Here is an 18,316-nt window from a genome sequence, read left to right on the forward strand (position 1 = left end):
GTGCATAAGATGAGCCATCGTGTTCATGAAATTCCCAGAGTATTTAAATTTATGTAATAAAATATCGATACTCCGTGTCCGTGTGTTGAGCCAGTATTCCCAAATATCACTATGCTATAGATTTATTTTTTCCCCAGAATAAACCCAACCAGTCAAACGTTTGGGGTCCTACAATCCTACATTTACTATCAATACTTTATCCACACAGTGCATTGAATATTAATGCTGTTGTAAAAGGTAGAAACAGTAGATGTTACTTCAGTAATCACAGCCATGGGTCCTTTTATAAAGTGATCTGGAAGTATTTAAGTCCTTTCTTCTGGAACAGTCTTCCATAGGTTGGATGGATATGATGGTCACTCTTTGCATGTCATGTGATCAGTCTGCATCCATAGGAGCTTGATAGGATTAACCCTAACCCCGGTCAACAGGACAACACCTAACCACTGCTTCTCTTAATGGTTTATACTTAGCGCCGTGCTGCAGCTCGTGGTCACACTACAGGGCCACAGTGGCGCTAATCCTGTGGCAGCTACACGGTTTGACATGCTGTTGTGAAATATTGATAGATTGGTGCCGGTGAACCACATGAGTGAGAGTTCCTGAGAGCAGGTCTCTGTGCACATCCTTGGATAACCCCATTCAAAGTCACTAATGAGTTGTGACTAATTCTCTGCACCCCCCGTTGCTCATGGCGGTAGACCAGGTTATCCACTAATTGAAAGGCCTGTCAGATGTTTTCTGTGCCAGATACTGACCTGTGTAAGACGTCTGTGTTTGACTTTAAGCAGGTGGTAGGACTGGGAAAGTGCTCTATAAGTGCAGTTACCCTTTGATCATATAGTAAGCAAGCAACGGCTTAATTGGCAGAATTCCTAACAGTCATTGGTCTAATGTAGCTGTTGTCCTTGTACTATTATTTAATTACTGCAGCTCAGAAGAGCATGTTGAAACTGTAATAGGAAATATTTTCATTGACTCAGTATGTAGTCACTGTAACTAGAATGTAAACTATGCTCAGCAGAGTTTTATTGGAGCAGATGAATGTACAGTGTAAGTTAGCTTCCACAATAACACGATATAATTGCTTCTGATTGTTCACATCAAATTAATAATCTCACTTTCCATTTAAGCAGTTGCACAGCCTTTTACTTTCTATCACCATTTTCTTACTACGTTTTTTCTGTTGCGTGTTTTGTCTGGTCAAGTCTGTGGGACTGACCTGTATGATGAACAGTGAAGTGTGCTATTGCTTCCTTTGTGTCCAGCTGAATACGTGTTTCTGTCTCCCAGGTCAGCCCATCAATCCTCAGTGCCGTATCTACCCTGAGGAGATGATCCAGACTGGCATCTCAGCCATTGATGGCATGAATAGCATTGCTCGAGGACAGAAGATCCCCATCTTCTCTGCCGCTGGGCTGCCCCACAATGAGGTGAGATCAGCATACCATTTTATTTCTTTAGTGACAACGCCAAGAAGTCTCAATGCTGGTAAAATGCTGGGCCACTAGGTACCACTGGAAGCACTGAATATCTCTTTTTATCTTTATTGAGAATCAATCCCCATCGTAAACACCAGAGCATACCTGAGTATTAGCTGATATAAGTGTGTTTAGCATTATGTTCATGTAGTGTTTGGTGTCTCTGTAGTGGCTTCAGAGTGAACTCGGATAGCATCTTCACATGATGCCACTCGAGTCAGTGTCAGTTTAGGCAGAAGACTGAAAATGAGGTGACCCTTCCCATTGCATGTAGTCTGTTGCAACAAGAATAACTTCATTAAACCTATTGCATTACTTCCTGTGTTCATTTGGTATTGCAAGAAGATTTTGACAAGGAAGAAGTGCATGGAGTCAAACACAAAAGTAATGTGTCTCTGTCCAGTTTGTAAGTCTGACATCATTAGCTCTTTCTGGGTCCAAAACTCCGTCCCTTCAGGTCCCAAAGTCAAACGAACACTGCGGCGTCACTGAGAGTTAAAAACTGTCTAAATTCTTTCATCTTTAATAAAACGATCAGCGTTGCTGCTTTACCAGGTGTAACAATTAAGTTTAACATCCAGGCATCCATGAAAACAGGATTTATTACATTTAACAGAGTTAGAAGTTAGCAGGAAGTTAGCTCGCTAGCTTCCACATAAACATAATATAGCATGTTCTGACTGAGAGATTTCTGAAACAAATTCAAACGTACAGCTCTGTTGTCACTTCCAACATAAATGAAGACAGAAACTAAACAGCAGTGACGTTTGTAGGGTTACTGAAGTTGGGCTAGCTGCTATATAATGATGTGCTACGTGATCGCTAGCGATACAGCTATGTTAGCATAACATTAGCATAGTGAAGCTGGAGGATGAAGCCAACTTTTTTCCACTCGATAAAAGTTAACGTGAGGGATTCTGGTGGTCAGGGACAAATGCAATCGCATAGCAGGATGCTGTACACGGACCAAACTTCAGTCAGGAGAACAACTGAGATAATCCATCCACAACACGAGGTTAGTCATTAATATACTGCTGCTGGGCTGGAGTTACATCGTATGGGTTTAAAAACTGAGCTTTAAAATGAACAGTGGTAATAAAAACTGAGAGAGGCCGACAGTGATCACTGACTGTTTTTAGGGGCTTGTTCAGATTAAATAGAACAAGATTCAAAGCATTAAAACATGTTAAAAACACAACAGCCATAATAAATTCAGAGTAGTGTGGTTCATACGTCCTCACTTAGAGACCAGATATGGTTCGGACAGTCTGCTCCTTAGTTTGCCAGATCACCAGAGACCAGAGGAGGTTAAAGTAGTGCTATCCACCCACCTAATACATGCTCTGTGGTCCAAATAACAACAATTAGAAAAACCCAACCGACACCAGGGAGTTTGTCCCACTTCCCGCATACAGAAAAAGAATGCGGTACTAATGGGAGAGCACCATTTATATGCAGTGATGGATGGTTTATCAGGGAGTGGACAGATATTACAGATACATTTACAGCCACTTACATACTTTTTTATTTAGGTATTTATTTAGGTGTTCATGTGTAAAGGCTGAGGAGAGGAGATAAAGTAGAATTTACTTCAAACAAACAGAAGCAGCACTTTGTGTTTTCTTCTCTTTAGAGATGAGAGTAATGGATACGTGTGGCTCCTCCTCATCCTCACTCATGTCAGAGTTCAGACGTGGACAGCTTGTGTATTACATTATCATTACATTTGTAACAAATGTAATGATAATGATTATTTATTACATTACTGATAAAACAAGATAAAAAGAATTGACCTCAGGCAGCTGGTGATCAGTCACCAATCATTAGTGCAGCCCTCGTCTTTAGTCTGTCCTTTTGAACCTTTGTCTCTTTAACTCGCAGCTTTAAACTCAACTTTTTTCATCCCTGTACTCTGGGAGGTCATGCTTTTACCAAACTTTGTATCATACCAAGAACTCACAGCTGCTTTGAATACACCAAAAACTTTTTGCTAGCTCAGAGGTTTAAGCTACATGCTTTGGGATATGTTGAGGTCCAATTTTGTGGAAGTCTTTCAGTGGAAATGTTTAACATGAGTGAGTGGGATGATTCATGAGTGGTAGCTGTGGTCCTTCTGTGTCACATGACAGCTGTTTTGTTTCCTTTTTGGAAGTTTTTGTGCCTCACAGTGGAAATTCATGACTCAGTTGTAGTGTGTTCATGTTCAGACACTTCACAAATGTACTACATCCCCAAATATCCCTCTGTGTATAAAGCTGGGTCAGGTTCAGTGTGTTCAGCTCAAGAGCACCAGCTTTATTGTTAGGATTTGATCACCAGCCTAATTTCTGCTCTTTGGACATATAAGCTCTGTTTTCACCAAATAAACCCATCATTCAGAGCCATGCTGCTAAACAGGTAGGGCACTTACAACAGCTCCACAGCATCCACAGCATGCACAGCACCCACAGCACCCACAGCATCCACAGCACCACAGCATCTACAGCACCACAGCACCACAGCATCCACAGCACCACAGCATCCACAGCACCTACAGCACCCACAGCATCCACAGCACCACAGCACCCACAGCATCCACAGCACCCACAGCTCCACAGCATCCACAGCACCACAGCACCCACGGCACCCACAGCATCCACAGCATCCACAGCATCCACAGCATCTACAGCACCCACAGCACCACAGCATCCACAGCACCACAGCATCCACAGCACCTACAGCACCCACAGCACCCACAGCATCCACAGCACCCACAGCACCACAGCATCCACAGCTCCACAGCATCCACAGCACCACAGCACCCACAGCACCACAGCACCCACAGCATCCACAGCACCCACAGCACCCACGGCATCCACAGCATCCACAGCATCCACGGCACCCACGGCACCTACGGCATCCACGGCATCCACGGCACCCACAGCATCCACAGCATCTACAGCATCCACAGCCAGATGCCCTGTCGCTGTGCATTATTTAAAACATAAAGAGCAGCTGCTGCTTGTGGCAATTTATGTGATATTCAAAACCTTTATTATTGTAGAACAGATCAAAGTGTTAACAGTTCAAACCAAAGCAGTGCTAGAGCGAGCGAGTGAATCATGTGACCACAAACGCACAGGTGCTATTTTCTTTTTTTTTTAATCTGTCAGCAGGTACTTTTGGAAATATGTTCCAACATTTGTTTCCACTGTGCTCACAAAAGGATCAGCTGTGCATAACTGGACCCCAGTGCTGCAGAAGTGCCCAAACAAACACACAACATGTTCTCCACCTAATTATGGTCTGTTTGGTGTCATTGTGTCATCAAGCACACGTGACAGAGCTCATCCATGTAGGCCTTTTCCCTTCAGCCACCCTGTGGCTGAATTCAAGGTGCACGGAGAGGTCAGGGCCGTGATCATTTCACACATTCACTACAGCGACACAGCGTCTCTGCAGTCTTATATGTAATGTGGTGGTTTATGTAGGGATTGAATGTCAGATATGAAACGGTAATGAGACTGAGTCCTGATGGAGAGGCAGCTGCAGCCGCTCAGTCACAGTGTGAGTGGCTGTAGTTTCCTTGCTGATTGTCTCTTCATTAATAATAGCAGCTATAGTCTGTAAATAGCACGTGATCATTTTGAACCTCAGGTGAAGCTTTCGTATGGATTTGACTCTAGCTTACATGTTCTTTGAGAGCCTTTTGTCGACTGTTAGCCCTTCGGTCCATCCGTCTGTGTGTCTGAATCTGTTTCTTACTGGTGCTTTCAGATTGCTGCCCAAATCTGTCGTCAGGCTGGCCTGGTGCAGAAGTCCAAGGATGTGATGGACTACAGTGCAGACAACTTTGCCATTGTCTTCGCAGCCATGGGGGTAAGCAGACAAATTGCAGCATTCAGCTTTTCAAACTCTTCCCAGCCCATCTGTGGCTCTAATCCCCCTCTTAACCTTGATGTGACACCTTGTTCCCTCCTCCCGCCCTGCATTTTGTCCTTTATTCACCAGGTGATTTAACCTTTAAGTCCCTCTTGTTATTTCTGCACCTCTGAGCATAGCCCCCAGCCATGTAGACAGCTTAGCAATTCAAAGGCCGCCGTCAGCCTCCCGTATCAAGTTCTGTGCTCCTCAGCTGCTGCTTCCATCTGTTGTAATGCTCAATTGTGATGGCTTGACCTCCAAGGAAAACACACACACACACACACACACACACACACACACACACACTCTTGCTTCACTTGCTAAATGTAATCCTTCATCCTTTCACCTTACACAGTTCACATCCCATGGTGGTTGGTGTGTGACGACTGTGGATAAGCAGTGAAGGCAGCGCTTGGATATGCATTTTTAACACACAGTGTGCACCATCACAGCATCAGAGTGAATCAAGCTGAAACGGTGTGCTGAACTTCACACCTCCAACTGAAACTCTTCCTCCGGGTTGTCATCCTAACGCGGGGTCGGCGACCGGGACTCTCTGCTCGCTGTGACGTTTAAAAATCAGGAATTATTTTTATCTTGGTCTGTTACTTTGTTAAATGTCACTGTAAATTTATGAGGTTATGGTGATTTTGTAACATTAAAATGAAACACTGTGCTAACTGCTGATGTGTGATCACCATGGATGAAGCCAAGAAAAGTTTCTGAAAACGCCTTTAATGCCACGTGTGCAGATTGATTTGTTTTCACTGCCAGTGTGCTAAACAACAAACAACAACAAGTTTGTGTTGCAGAACATTCCCAGCACAAACACAAAGCCTTTGCTGAAAAATATGGAAAACACCTGATTCAGAAGGCTGGAGGACTGAAATTCAACTACGTGTGCTGGTTTGTTGGCTGCTCAGGAAATAGTCAGGCCCAGGAAGCCGTTAACAGCAGGAGAGTATATAAAAGAATCACTGATTTCAGAATATGTCTTTGTCAGACTTGACAAATGAGATTGTGCAGAAAATGAGAGATGTGTCTCTCTCTGCAAAGACTGTAACAGACAGAAACATGAAAATAGAAACGTCACCAGACGGCAAATTAAAGACATCAGCGGTCTGTGATGAGTCCAAAGGTGTACGAATCACAGTGTTCTGCTGTGAGCTCTGCTGGGCCACAGAAAGAATCCCACTGACAGACCAAACACAGGTGTGGGGCTGTGGTGGAGGGTTTGGAGGCACCTGGTGTGGGTGGCTGCTGATAGGCTTTGTAGCTTCACTGCAGACGGCACTGAGCAGAACATCGCTGATGTTTCACTACAGCCTGCACCAAACTCTTCCCTGAGAATGGATGTTGTCATTCAGATTGTGACCAAAGTCATGGCTGCAGGTTTAAACCACTGTCAGGTCTGTTACTGGACCACATGGACATCCTGCTGAACAACGACGTCTGACCACGGGGAAGTGCTGACGTGCTCTGCTGCGTGTCTGGAAGAGGTGAGAACTTTCCTGGCAAGCAAAGGGATCCCGATGAGCTGGAGCAGCCAGAGTGGTGGAAAAGCTACACATGGAGGATATGACAGCGCAGCCTGGCACAGGCTGGAGGAGGCTTTGGCTTTCAAGTGCAATTCGGCAGTGTTTGCCAGAGACTTACAGTGAGGTGCACTGTGTCACTCTTTAAGAGGGATTTCAAAAAGGCTTACAATGTAGTAAAGTATCTGCAGTCACCACAGTGCAAACGTGGATTCTGTGAGTTCAGAGAGGAAAACGCCACATCATCCTTTCCTGTCCTTCACCATCCATCGCTGTTCAATACGACTGCATTTGCAGGTGTAAGTCAAACATATATGTCCAAGTTCAAACTCTGGACAGCTGATCTTGAAGATGCTGCCTGTCAGAAGTGCTCATCGTGTCTAACAGTATAACATCAAGTCCATTGAGGAACTTTGACTCAGTGGTGGTTGAATGTGGTTCTCGCAGCCATTAGTCACATGTGCTGTATGGTAAATGACATGTCTGTGTAGCTGTGTGCGTTGCTGACAGTGAACTACTCACCTGGTACTAATGTTGTGAACCTACCACATGGAACAGTAATCGAATTTCCATTTCTGAGTTGAAAATGTAACTGAAGGAAGGAGGATGATGAATCAGAATCAGAAACTTTATTGTCATTGTCACGAGAACAACGAAATTAAGAATGGTCCCGATCATTGCATCATCCCTAGCAATATCAAAATATAAATAAAACAATAAAATTCAATAAATAAAATAGATAGAATACTTAAAATACTAATAAGACGTAACAGTAAACATTCACATACATTCCCACATACATGCTTCAGACCGTGCATAGATTAACACAAGAGTGGCGTGATGGACATTTTTTTGTAGTATTCAGATGTGTTATTGCAGTTGGATAACAGCTGTGTTTGAGTCTGTTAGTCCTTGCTCTTATTTCCCCTGTACCGTCTGCCTGAGGGCAACAGTTCAAACAGGGAGTGGCCAGGATGTGAGGTGTCTTTTATGATGTTTTGGGCCTTTTTAAAACAGTGGGCGTTGTGTAGAACTTCCAGTGTGGGGAGAGGGCAGCCAGTGATCTTTTGGGCGGTGTTAATGATCCCTTGGAGTGCTTTCCTCTGAGCCCCTGTGCAGCTAGTGTACCAAATGCATATGCAGTAAGTTAGAACACTCTCAATGGTGGCTCTGTAGAAGGACACCAGCAGTCTCTGTGTGATGTTATTCCTCCTGAGAATTCTCAGGAAGTCTCTGTTGGGCCTTTTTCAGCAGCTCAGAGGTGTTCACACTCCAGGAAAGGTTCTCCTCTATATTAACTCCCAGGAAGCGGAAGCTTGCCACCCTTTCTACACAGTCCCCATTTATGAAAGTTTGTGAAGCCACTAATGTTCCAGAGATGATTTCTGAAATGCTTATGGCATCTGTTTCAGGTCAACATGGAAACGGCTCGTTTCTTCAAGTCTGACTTTGAGGAAAATGGCTCCATGGACAATGTCTGCCTTTTCCTCAACTTGGCCAACGACCCCACGTAAGAAATGATCCCCAGTAGTAGTCTGGCTGATGTTGTACATGTGGGCTGCTGTGTGTGTTACTCGTAATTGTTTGTCTCATGGACTGAGAGCTACTAAAGATCTTGACTTTTCTCTTGCGGCTAACTAGCATCGAGCGTATCATCACTCCCCGCCTGGCGCTGACGACAGCAGAGTACCTGGCCTACCAGTGTGAGAAACACGTCCTGGTCATCCTCACCGACATGAGCTCCTACGCTGAAGCTCTGAGAGAGGTACGACTGCCTTTACTTTCTTTGGCTCAGCTAATGTTTAGGTGGGTGTTTGTCAAAATAACATCAGTGCAAAAGCGAAATCCCAACGAGTCACAACGTTTTAATATAATGCTCTGTATTCAGGGCTCTACAGTGCGACCATATTTTTCGATGATGCGACTAAAAAAAATCTTTGATCGCACCGGTGTGTTCAAGTTTTTGAAAAAAAACGTAAACACAGAGCGGACCCGACGCATCACAATCAGCTTTCTCGGCTTTCTCACACGGACACGCCGTCGGGGCTGAAAGCCGACAGCTCGCTGACTCTGATGCGTCTGCGCGTCCGCGCTTTGTGTTTCCGTCTTTTTTGCGCTCGATTCTGAGCTGCAGGTTTTATCTCTCTCTAACCATAACTCACTGAAGCAGCAGCAAAGAAGATCCAAACTGCGCTCCACATTTGATAAATGTCGTCGTGAATCCCCTCTGACTTTTGCTGTTTTGCTACCAGCACGATAAAATCACACTTCCTGCACAGCTCTCTCTCTCTCTGTACTTCGAGAACAGTTTCCCGTCTCAAATCTGTTTCCTGCATCATTCATTCGCTTATCACCCACCAGTCTACCGCTGTTGACAGCGCTGTCGGCCGCTCGGACGAGAAAGCCTAATTTCTGCTGTTCAATACTGAAGAAATGTAAACTTTTTAAAACTATGCAATATTGCAGAATATTTTAAAGTTGATCTGCTATAGAAAACAGGGCAGGAAAACCTCCTTCATGTTTTTCTGTTTTATCCTCAGTTACTTTGACACAAAGGCCTCTGCTGTGATGCTCACACCTCTGATGAAGGCTCACATGTATCAGTACTGATAAACCATCAGAATTATAATATTTCTGACTGTCTGAGGAAAAATCAAATTGAATGGAATCAGGACCTCGTGAATCGGAATCGAATGGATTACAGAAATCAGCGATGATACCCAGCCGTAGTGAGCAGCCTAGGCCCGACAGAGTGGATGTAGCTGTGGGTAAAAAGGTGGAAAGAACTACTGATAACTTTTTTGTTAAGTTAAGGCCTGATCCTTCTGAAATTCATAGCCAGCTCTGACACGGAGCCACCAATCTCTGGGCGCTGAAAAAGCAGCAGTGTATCCAGAAACACATTATATGCTGCGATAAATGCCCAAGTGTCCCCTCTAACACTGCCTTTCAGCAGCAAACAGGTCGTCAGAGGCTGATGTGATGATTACGTTTAACATTGTCTACAATATCACCAAAGAGAGCCAAAGCACTTTAAGCACTTTAAGCACTTTAAGCACTTTAAGCACAAGCTTGTTAGTTAATCATTTACAAATCAATATTGTCTGTGTGGACAGCAATTCCCCCCCAAAACAGTGCACATGTAAAACTGCGGTGTTCAGCGATGCGGTTGAAAAATTTGGGTGCGCCTAAGAAAAAAAGTTAGGCGCACCAGGGCAACGGTGGCATAAAGAGCCCTGCGTGTTAAGGTCATTAACTCTACTGCTGGTTTGGTTTTGTTGTTTTAATGCAGATAAGTGTGTTAAACACATCCAATGACTCCACATACCCGGGCTCACAGTCGTCGTGGTTACTGGTTTTTCTTTATGAAAGGTTGATCATTTTACATTTACCATTCTGACCTGAAGAGTCTTTGGACGACTCTGGTAGGACGAATCCACATTTTAAATGTTCTTTGGTGTTTCACATGAGTCTCTTGGCCTAGGATTCTTTAGCCTACAGTGACCACTGAGATTCCCTAATACTGACCAGAGGACACTTAAACGCTGCTTACATGGTGACAACATTGACTCATAGATAGCAACACATTTTTCTGGCACAGCCTCCGAGGTGCACGGAGAAGAGCTGATGCTGTGGACACTCCAGTGACACTTACAGGATTAGGGAGCAGCTCTTCATTAGGCCTTCTGGCTCATTGCAAGACGTCCAACTGTTTGTGTTTAAATTAATGTTAATTGGTCAGCTGGTTTATTTGTACTGCAAGTGTCGCTGGAGTGTCCACAACAACATTAACTCGTGTCATCATGCTGCTGTGCATAAAGGGGGAACATTTTGCCTTTAGGTTATCACATTTCCATGGCTGATATTTGTTGCCAGAGGCTTTTCACTGTGTAATTGTATGCACGTTGTACCTCTGAGAGTGAAAACAAAAGCCAGACCTTCATGGGTGTTGGTGGATTATATATCCATTGTCACAGAGGCTTTACTGAGCAATGTTCTGCAGGAAACCTGAGATGCTGCCATATCCCAGGTAAATATAAATCAGCTGAATAATCCCTTCAGGCTCATCTGTAGAAGAAGCTAACGTGGTCAGCGAGTTCTTCTTCTCAGTATTAAATCCTAGAAGTTGTTTTTAATTGTGTCCTATTCTTTTCACATTCAGTTTACATGCAGCTTTTCCATCTGCTCTCTCACTCTGCCGCACACACACATATGTATGTATGCCACATATTCAGCAGTGTATGGTAAATACTGAATCCTCTCTCAAGCAGCACTCTGGCACAAAGTCAACACCCCCCAGTGTAAAACGTCAGCAGCATCAGCACAAAGGTGATAGACTCACTAAAGTCGTGAGCTCCTGCTGAAAGGGGGGATAATGTGTCCTTCAGTCTACTAGGAAATACCTTAACTTCATTATCGTAGGTCTGGCTTTAAAAGGAAATGGACCCCCCCGATCCCCACTCTCGTCACACCCACTGCCCTCCTTTCTCCTTGTTGCGAGGAGTCGGGTCCTCTCAACTCACTCTTTTGTGTCTCCGTAATAATCCTTTTGTGTTGCACAGTTTGCTGTTTCAATATGTTGGCACAGCACAGTGTGGGTTTTTAAAGGGTGCATGTGTGTTTGCTGTTCGTAACCTTGGCACATGTACGGCTGCACCAATAGTCAACTGAGCCTCGGGCAACTCGATGGGTAATTCAGCGTGTACAAAGAGCCGGGACATTAACATTTAACTTCTGTTTCCATTCACAAGCGTGAAGGTTGAATTTTGCATTGACTCTGCGGTTCAGTATAGTGGAGACTGCCCATCAACCTTTCAATCCACAGATGAATAGGATCCATTTTCTTTCCTTCTTGCTCTGAATCCGGTGAACTTTTAGAACAAAGATTTGCTTTGGTCATTTTTGCAGAGGGTCTCCAACAGAATGGCAGCATTTCCAACCAGCTCTTTGCCTCTTTTGTAACCAAAGTGGAAGAGTCAGCATCACTTGACTCTGCAGAAGTAAAGGCTAGTGTTTGTGTCTTTGTTTTGAGTCTTCCAATAATTTGATGTCTTCAGTTTAAATGCCAAATCCTGTGTTGCAGCCTGTTTACCCTGAGGATGCAGAATGATGATGTACCAACCTCTGAATTGGTTTCAGACCAAATTTAAGTCAGGTGTGAAAACACTCATATAGCAGCTGTCAGTTTTTAAAGTTTCGTTTTCCCAACATATTGGACTTGGAGGGGATCCTTCCCTAACCCTGGTCCAGGGTCACAGTGGTGAGCAGCACCATCGCCTCACATCAACAACGTTTCAGACCTTGGAGTTTGTGTTGTCTTCCTCCACCAGTCTACTCCAGCTTCCCTCCCATGGGTGGTAAATAACTGCAGATCTGTGGTTAACTGTAACCAGTCTAAAGTGTTTGGACTGGCCAGTGAGACCAGTAAAGACTAGACTATATCCAGTACCAGTGACCAAAATAAATGACACAACTTTAACATTTTTCCCAGATGTGATTCAAATATAAAGGAAATGGGAATGTCTATTTACAGCCTTTGTCTGCTCCCCCCAACTCGCCCTCGCCTTTAGGTCTCTGCTGCCCGAGAGGAAGTACCCGGGCGTCGAGGGTTTCCTGGCTACATGTACACAGATCTGGCCACCATCTATGAACGCGCCGGCAGAGTGGAAGGCAGAAACGGCTCCATCACCCAGATCCCCATTCTGACCATGCCCAACGACGGTGAGAGCACACCGCCTGCCATAGCTCTGAACCTGAAGCCTCATTTCTCTACCTGTGTGTGGTCATCACAGTCATCCACCTCTCCTTAAACGAGTTAATCTGTCCACGAGGCAACTGAATTAATGGAGGAGGTGTCTAAAATGGAATGAGTAGACATTTTTGATGCCGTCAGTTACCATGGGAACATGTATGAAGAGCCTGCTCCTGTCTGAACATGACCCGCCCCCCCACAACACTGCAGGGAGGGTGATTGTGTTGGCTTTTGCAAAACACTGCTGGTGTTTCCAAGGGCTCCCTGCTCTGGAGTAACACAGCCTCTCTGTGCTGGTGCAGTTACGTCTTCATATTCATCGTGTTCCAGTTCAACAAATGCATTTGTCTCTTTGAACAGACATCACTCATCCAATTCCTGATCTGACTGGATACATCACAGAGGGCCAGGTGTATGTGGACAGACAGCTGCACAACAGACAGGTATGTGTCAGGCAGGGCTTTGAACCTGTGCTCTCACACGCCTCACTTTAAAACCTGAAGAACAATATTAACATAATGATAACTGATGATGTCTGCAGACGAGTGTGTTGTGCCCAGGTCCTCCGTGTCACATCTGTCACTGCAGAAATCAGTCTGTGTACCAAGAGCACATGCTCACTGCACGCATGTAGATCTACATGTTTGATGGACACTCGACCAAACAGAAACATTGGTTTTTTAAGTAAAGTTTTTTGGGCAGCAGGGTGGTTAGCACTGTTGCCGCACAGCAAGAAGGTCCTGAGTTCAATTCCACCATCAGGCCGGTCTTTCTGTGTGGAGTTTGCATGTTCTCCCCGTGTTTGCGTGGGTTCCCTCCGGGTACTCCGGCTTCCTCCCACCGTCCAAAGACATGCCGTTAGTGGGGATAGGTTAACTGGATAATCCAAATTGCCACTAGGTGTGAATGTGCGAGTGAATGGTTGTCTGTCCCTGTGTGTTGGCCTGCGACAGACTGGCGACCTGTCCAGGGTGGACCCCGCCTCTCGCCCTCTGACAGCTGGGATAGGCTCCAGCGCCCCCCGCGACCCTGAAAAGGAGAAGCGGAAGCGAATGGATGTAAAAGTTTTTTGGGTGTTTTTTTACGTTGTCTGACAAAGTCAGTATGACAGGAAATGCTAACCTGCCAGAAGGAGAGTCTTTGATCCTCGTGCTGCACATGTGTGGTTTTTCCTCAACCTGCGATGTGTTTGACACGAGTCTCCTCTAAGGTTTTGATCGAAGCTGTAAACCAAAGCTAGACTGAAGACTCTCTAGTGTGTTCCAAACTACATGATCCTGCACATTTAAAGACTCTCTGCGTGCTGTGCCTTTCTCAGCTGCTGTGTTTTTGGGCAGCAGCAGGGACACACGGGACTATGAGCTGTGAATGTTAGAGCACAGCTTGCTCAGGAGTTTGTCCTTATCTTGTTCCACACCCAGACTTTTCATCCCAGTTAAATCAGACTTTGGTCAGAGTTGTTTGGACAGGTCTGACCTAAGAAATCACGCTGCAGTGTGGACACAGCACAGAGCCAGATCTTTTAAAGAGCCGGCCTGTTTCTCTCATTTGGAGCTGAACAGTTGCCCTTTGTGCTTTTCCACAATATCCAGTAACACCTGTAACCTCATTCTGCATCTTTCAGATCTACCCACCTATCAACGTGCTGCCCTCTCTGTCCCGTTTAATGAAGTCTGCCATTGGAGAGGGGATGACCAGGAAGGACCATGCTGATGTGTCAAACCAGCTGGTAAACAGTCTCGCACGTTGCACCGTGAATAATGTGTATGAAGAGGGCAGCAGTGTTGGTGTGCAGCAGTAATAGTTCACGCAGTGAGTGTGTGTGTGTCTGCAGTATGCCTGTTATGCTATCGGTAAGGATGTCCAGGCCATGAAGGCCGTGGTGGGAGAAGAGGCGCTCACCTCGGATGATCTGCTGTATCTGGAGTTCCTGCAGAAGTTTGAGAAGAACTTTATTGCTCAGGGTAAGAAAACCGATCTGCACACCGACAGACTGGTTTACAGCAGCTTTGTATCACACTGTGTAACAGGAATGTGTCCGCGACACAATAACACAACATTTCATATACAGCATTTTATTCACATAGTTTTCTCCTACTTTCCTTCATCTGTGACCTCACTGACACCTTTATTAGAGTCAGTTTATGGGCTCAGTCGTCAGTTTCAAGTATTTATAAAAAGGTTGGTTAGAAGAGCTGAAGGAGGAAAGCAGGTGAACTGCTACAGCTAACTGGTAGCTTTTATTTTAAAAGTTCCACATATTTGAAGCATCTTGAGACACTAAGGACCTTTATTTTGAAGGTGTGTCTCGCCCCTCCTCCTTCATCGTGTGAGTCAGCTTCCTCGTAGTGCTGGGTGGTTTTTGTGACTGCACTTGGGGACACATTCAGAGTTGTTCCTCTGTTCCTTCAGGTCTTAAACGAATGATGGACGGTGGTTCGTCTGTACGATCACCACCTGTCAGCCTCCTGTGTTGGATCAACTGTGCTTCCGGTCCATTGGACCCTGCTGTGAAGCTCAGCTCAGTGTTTGCACTGCAGTCACAGTGAAGTCTGTGTTACTTGTTTTGAATATGATTTGTAAGATTGTTACTGTTTAGTAAACAACAGATATGTAGTTATTATCTCACAGCAGTGAGGTCAGCCTGTAATCAGCATGTAAAGTATGAAACTATGGGCTGTTTTCTTCTCTGTCAGAGCGCTCTGCTGTGAATACCTGCAGTTGTTTTGGCATTTATCGTATGTCTGAGGTTACGTTTGTTCCTGGAAAATATTGATCTGTGAGGGTTCCTTCTTTTCTTCCCTTTGAGTGACTAACATGTTAAAATGGCGTAATCTTCTTGGTAAATACAGAGCCTTATTCCTCTTCTCAGCACTAATAGATTCCAGCAGTGTAGCAGAGAGAAATATGTTCCCCTGTGCATCCCGACAGCAGTATCCAAAGCATGTGGGAAACACGCGTCAGAGTTTATATGGAGGCGGCTCTGCAGATGTCAGTGATGAGGCTGAGACTGCTGCAGGCTACTCAGCTCTCACTGATCATTTCAGCAGTCGGTCTGGATAAACTGAGCTTGGGTTAAAATAAAAAATGAAAGCACGATGAAAAGGTGTATGGCGTTCTCCAGAGTACTTCGTCATGGAGTACACCACACGTTCGATTTCCTCATGTCAGTGTTTAATCAGCGAGTGACTGACGTGCTCTTTGTGTTATTGTAGGGTCTACCGTCAGTATAAAGCACCTGGAGGCGACTGCTGTTGAGATTTGTTTCTATATAGATACATTTGAATTTACTGAGAGGCTTTTTCATTGTTGTGCTCGCATCACGTTTCTGTTTTAAAGGAGAAAACTGCACCTTTTGATAAAAGCTACATGTAAGGTTACTGCAGTTGTAACACTGGATGTGTTGGTGTGTTTTGCTAACTGTGATTGCTCTGTGTGTCAGGCCCATACGACAACAGGACGGTGTACGAAACCTTAGACATCGGCTGGCAGCTGCTGCGAATCTTCCCCAAGGAGATGCTCAAGAGGATTCCTCAGAGCACCCTGGCAGAGTTTTACCCCCGAGAGTCTGCTCGTCACTGAGGCACACTTCACCATGCTCCGGTTCTGCTAACAGGCCCTGTTTCCATGTCTCAGTAATAATATCCCCTCCTTTAGATTCACTGTAGTGTGTTCGTGTATGAAAAGTGTCTGAGTAAAGAGTAAGTGTATCCTAATCAGTCCTTATTTATTGTGCTGTTATATATCAAGATATCTTCTTTTTCAAATAAAGCCCAACGAAAGAAAAGCAAAAGGTTTCCTGTAGAGACCCGTGATGATACCACCATGTTCTCAGAAATCCCATAAGATGTTATTTCATGATTTAGTAACTGTACAGAAACACGTACAGGCACTGGTGTTTGTTTTAAGGACGGTCAGTGCTCTTTGCTCTCCGTGTTACGTGGACCTGGATGCTTTCTTCTGCCCTCTGGACCTTCTTGCTTCTTCTCTGCATTTACATTTTTGTGCTGTTTTGATTTGTCTTGCAAAAACATGAGTGTATTTTAAAGAAATCACATCTGTCTGCAGAAACAGTTTATTGTGCAACCATGGTTCTGTGAGTTTACATTAAATTATATGACGGTGCTTTGTTGCGTGTCCTGGATCATTGTCCCCTCCTGCCAACATCTGAGCTAGAAAAACACATGTTAGCGGCTGTAACAAAAGTATAAATATGTAACTACAAGGCTCCGTCATCCTTTCTTTGTTAGAGCTGTGAACTCTAAACCAGCTCTCCCAGTTTCTGCTGAGACAGCCAGTGTCCTCCCTCACTGCCTTCATCAGCTGTTAGCATCAGATGAGCCAGTGTGACAGTAAAGCTAACGTCATGCTTCTGTGTGGAGCTGCTACAGGATACAATGCGCTGCACACAAGAAGAGCAAAGGATAAATGAAGGCTTTGTGTTTCATGTTGGTTCACATTTAATTCTTACAGAATGTGTTTGAATGGAAAATTAATCTGCAAAGAAAAAACCGCGCAGCTGTCTGTTCACTGTATCGACGCCACGGTTCGTTTACTGTGACTGAAGTGGATACAAAGTAAACAGGCAGCATCGTTCTTCTACTGTGGATATTTCTATATTTAATGTTGACGTCCGCGTGCCAGGATATTGATGAGCCGGGCTGAAATCACGGAATTATTATTGTTATTATTATTATTGTTTTTGTTGTTGTTTTTAATCCTTTTGGGGTCAAAGTGGAGATTCTAGTTGTTCAGAGACAAACCTCCACGGTCAGTGAACTCGTGCTTCAGAGAGTTTTTATTACAAAGGACATGATTCCTGTTCTGGCACAAAACCACACAAACAATGTGCCACGGTAGGTGTCTGTGGAAAGGACGTTTCTATACAGACGAGCTTTCAAGTCCTGTTTTCATTGTTTTATATTCTTTATATTTCTGGTTTTGTCGTGAAGCACTTTGTGACTTGTATCCATGAAACGTGCTGTGTAAATACAATCAACTAGACATGCGAGTAGTGACGTTTAGTGAAACAGCGAGAGACGAGCGTCGTGACGTTACCGACAGAAATGACACGTTTATTATTGTCACGTGGTGTCTGACGTTTTGCCTGATTATTTGTATCCTCTGTGTCTTTACTGTATGAAGAGCCAAGACTCCAAAGTTTCGGGAGTAATAAGTTATTAAAGGAAGCGTTTGGGAACTAAAAATCAAGAATGGCAGATACAAGGTTATCAGCGGTTCCATCCTCGTACAATAAAGAGGATGTGTTGCATGACACGTGTTTCATAAAGCCATCTACACTAAGCTTGTTGTAAAGGATGCAACAGCCGTGGCAGTTCGTCTGGAATCAAGTGTAATCCGCACATTCCGACTTTATTCTCAAAATAATCACTAATATTGTTCCTAATCCTAATGTGGCCCTAATGCTCCCAGCTGCACTCTTATCTCGCGCTGTGTCCACCTGGGCAGGTGTGTCTTGAAAGAACACTTCCTGTTGAACTTTGGACAAGGATTTTTGTCATGGCTGCGGAGGAACTCGACAGAATTCATGTTATTACAAACCTGTCGAATCAGGGTAAGTTTCTTTTCTGGTCCTGTAACAGTGTTTCCAGTAGTAACGCTGCATTTTACTGCAGTGACATCAC

General features: G+C 44.5%; 2 protein-coding genes across 3 annotated transcripts in view; both read left to right on the forward strand.

Annotated features, from left to right (window-relative positions):
- atp6v1ba (ATPase, H+ transporting, lysosomal, V1 subunit B, member a) overlaps positions 1-16,796 on the forward strand; it is a 39,428-nt gene extending 22,632 nt beyond the window's left edge. Inside the window, exons 6-14 of the mRNA XM_084949642.1 lie at positions 1,294-1,433; positions 5,238-5,339; positions 8,332-8,429; positions 8,561-8,684; positions 12,490-12,640; positions 13,032-13,114; positions 14,296-14,400; positions 14,506-14,635; positions 16,114-16,796. Of these exons, the coding sequence (XP_084805768.1) occupies positions 1,294-1,433; positions 5,238-5,339; positions 8,332-8,429; positions 8,561-8,684; positions 12,490-12,640; positions 13,032-13,114; positions 14,296-14,400; positions 14,506-14,635; positions 16,114-16,253 (1,073 nt within the window). The 3' untranslated portion in view covers positions 16,254-16,796. The remainder of the gene's footprint in view (positions 1-1,293; positions 1,434-5,237; positions 5,340-8,331; positions 8,430-8,560; positions 8,685-12,489; positions 12,641-13,031; positions 13,115-14,295; positions 14,401-14,505; positions 14,636-16,113) is intronic.
- A 103-nt stretch (positions 16,797-16,899) lies between these two features.
- The window catches only part of shtn1 (shootin 1), a 39,395-nt gene continuing 37,978 nt past the window's right edge, over positions 16,900-18,316 (forward strand). Inside the window, exon 1 of one of the 2 annotated variants that reach the window (XM_084949643.1) lies at positions 16,900-18,246. In XM_084949643.1, coding sequence (XP_084805769.1) covers positions 18,192-18,246 — 55 coding nt within the window. In that variant the 5' untranslated portion in view covers positions 16,900-18,191. The remainder of the gene's footprint in view (positions 18,247-18,316) is intronic. The other variant, XM_084949644.1, reaches the window with a different exon arrangement.

This window comes from Perissodus microlepis, chromosome 13 (assembly GCF_051167445.1).
Source record: "Perissodus microlepis isolate ML-2025 ecotype Zambia chromosome 13, ASM5116744v1, whole genome shotgun sequence".
Classification (NCBI taxonomy): Eukaryota; Metazoa; Chordata; class Actinopteri; order Cichliformes; family Cichlidae; genus Perissodus; species Perissodus microlepis.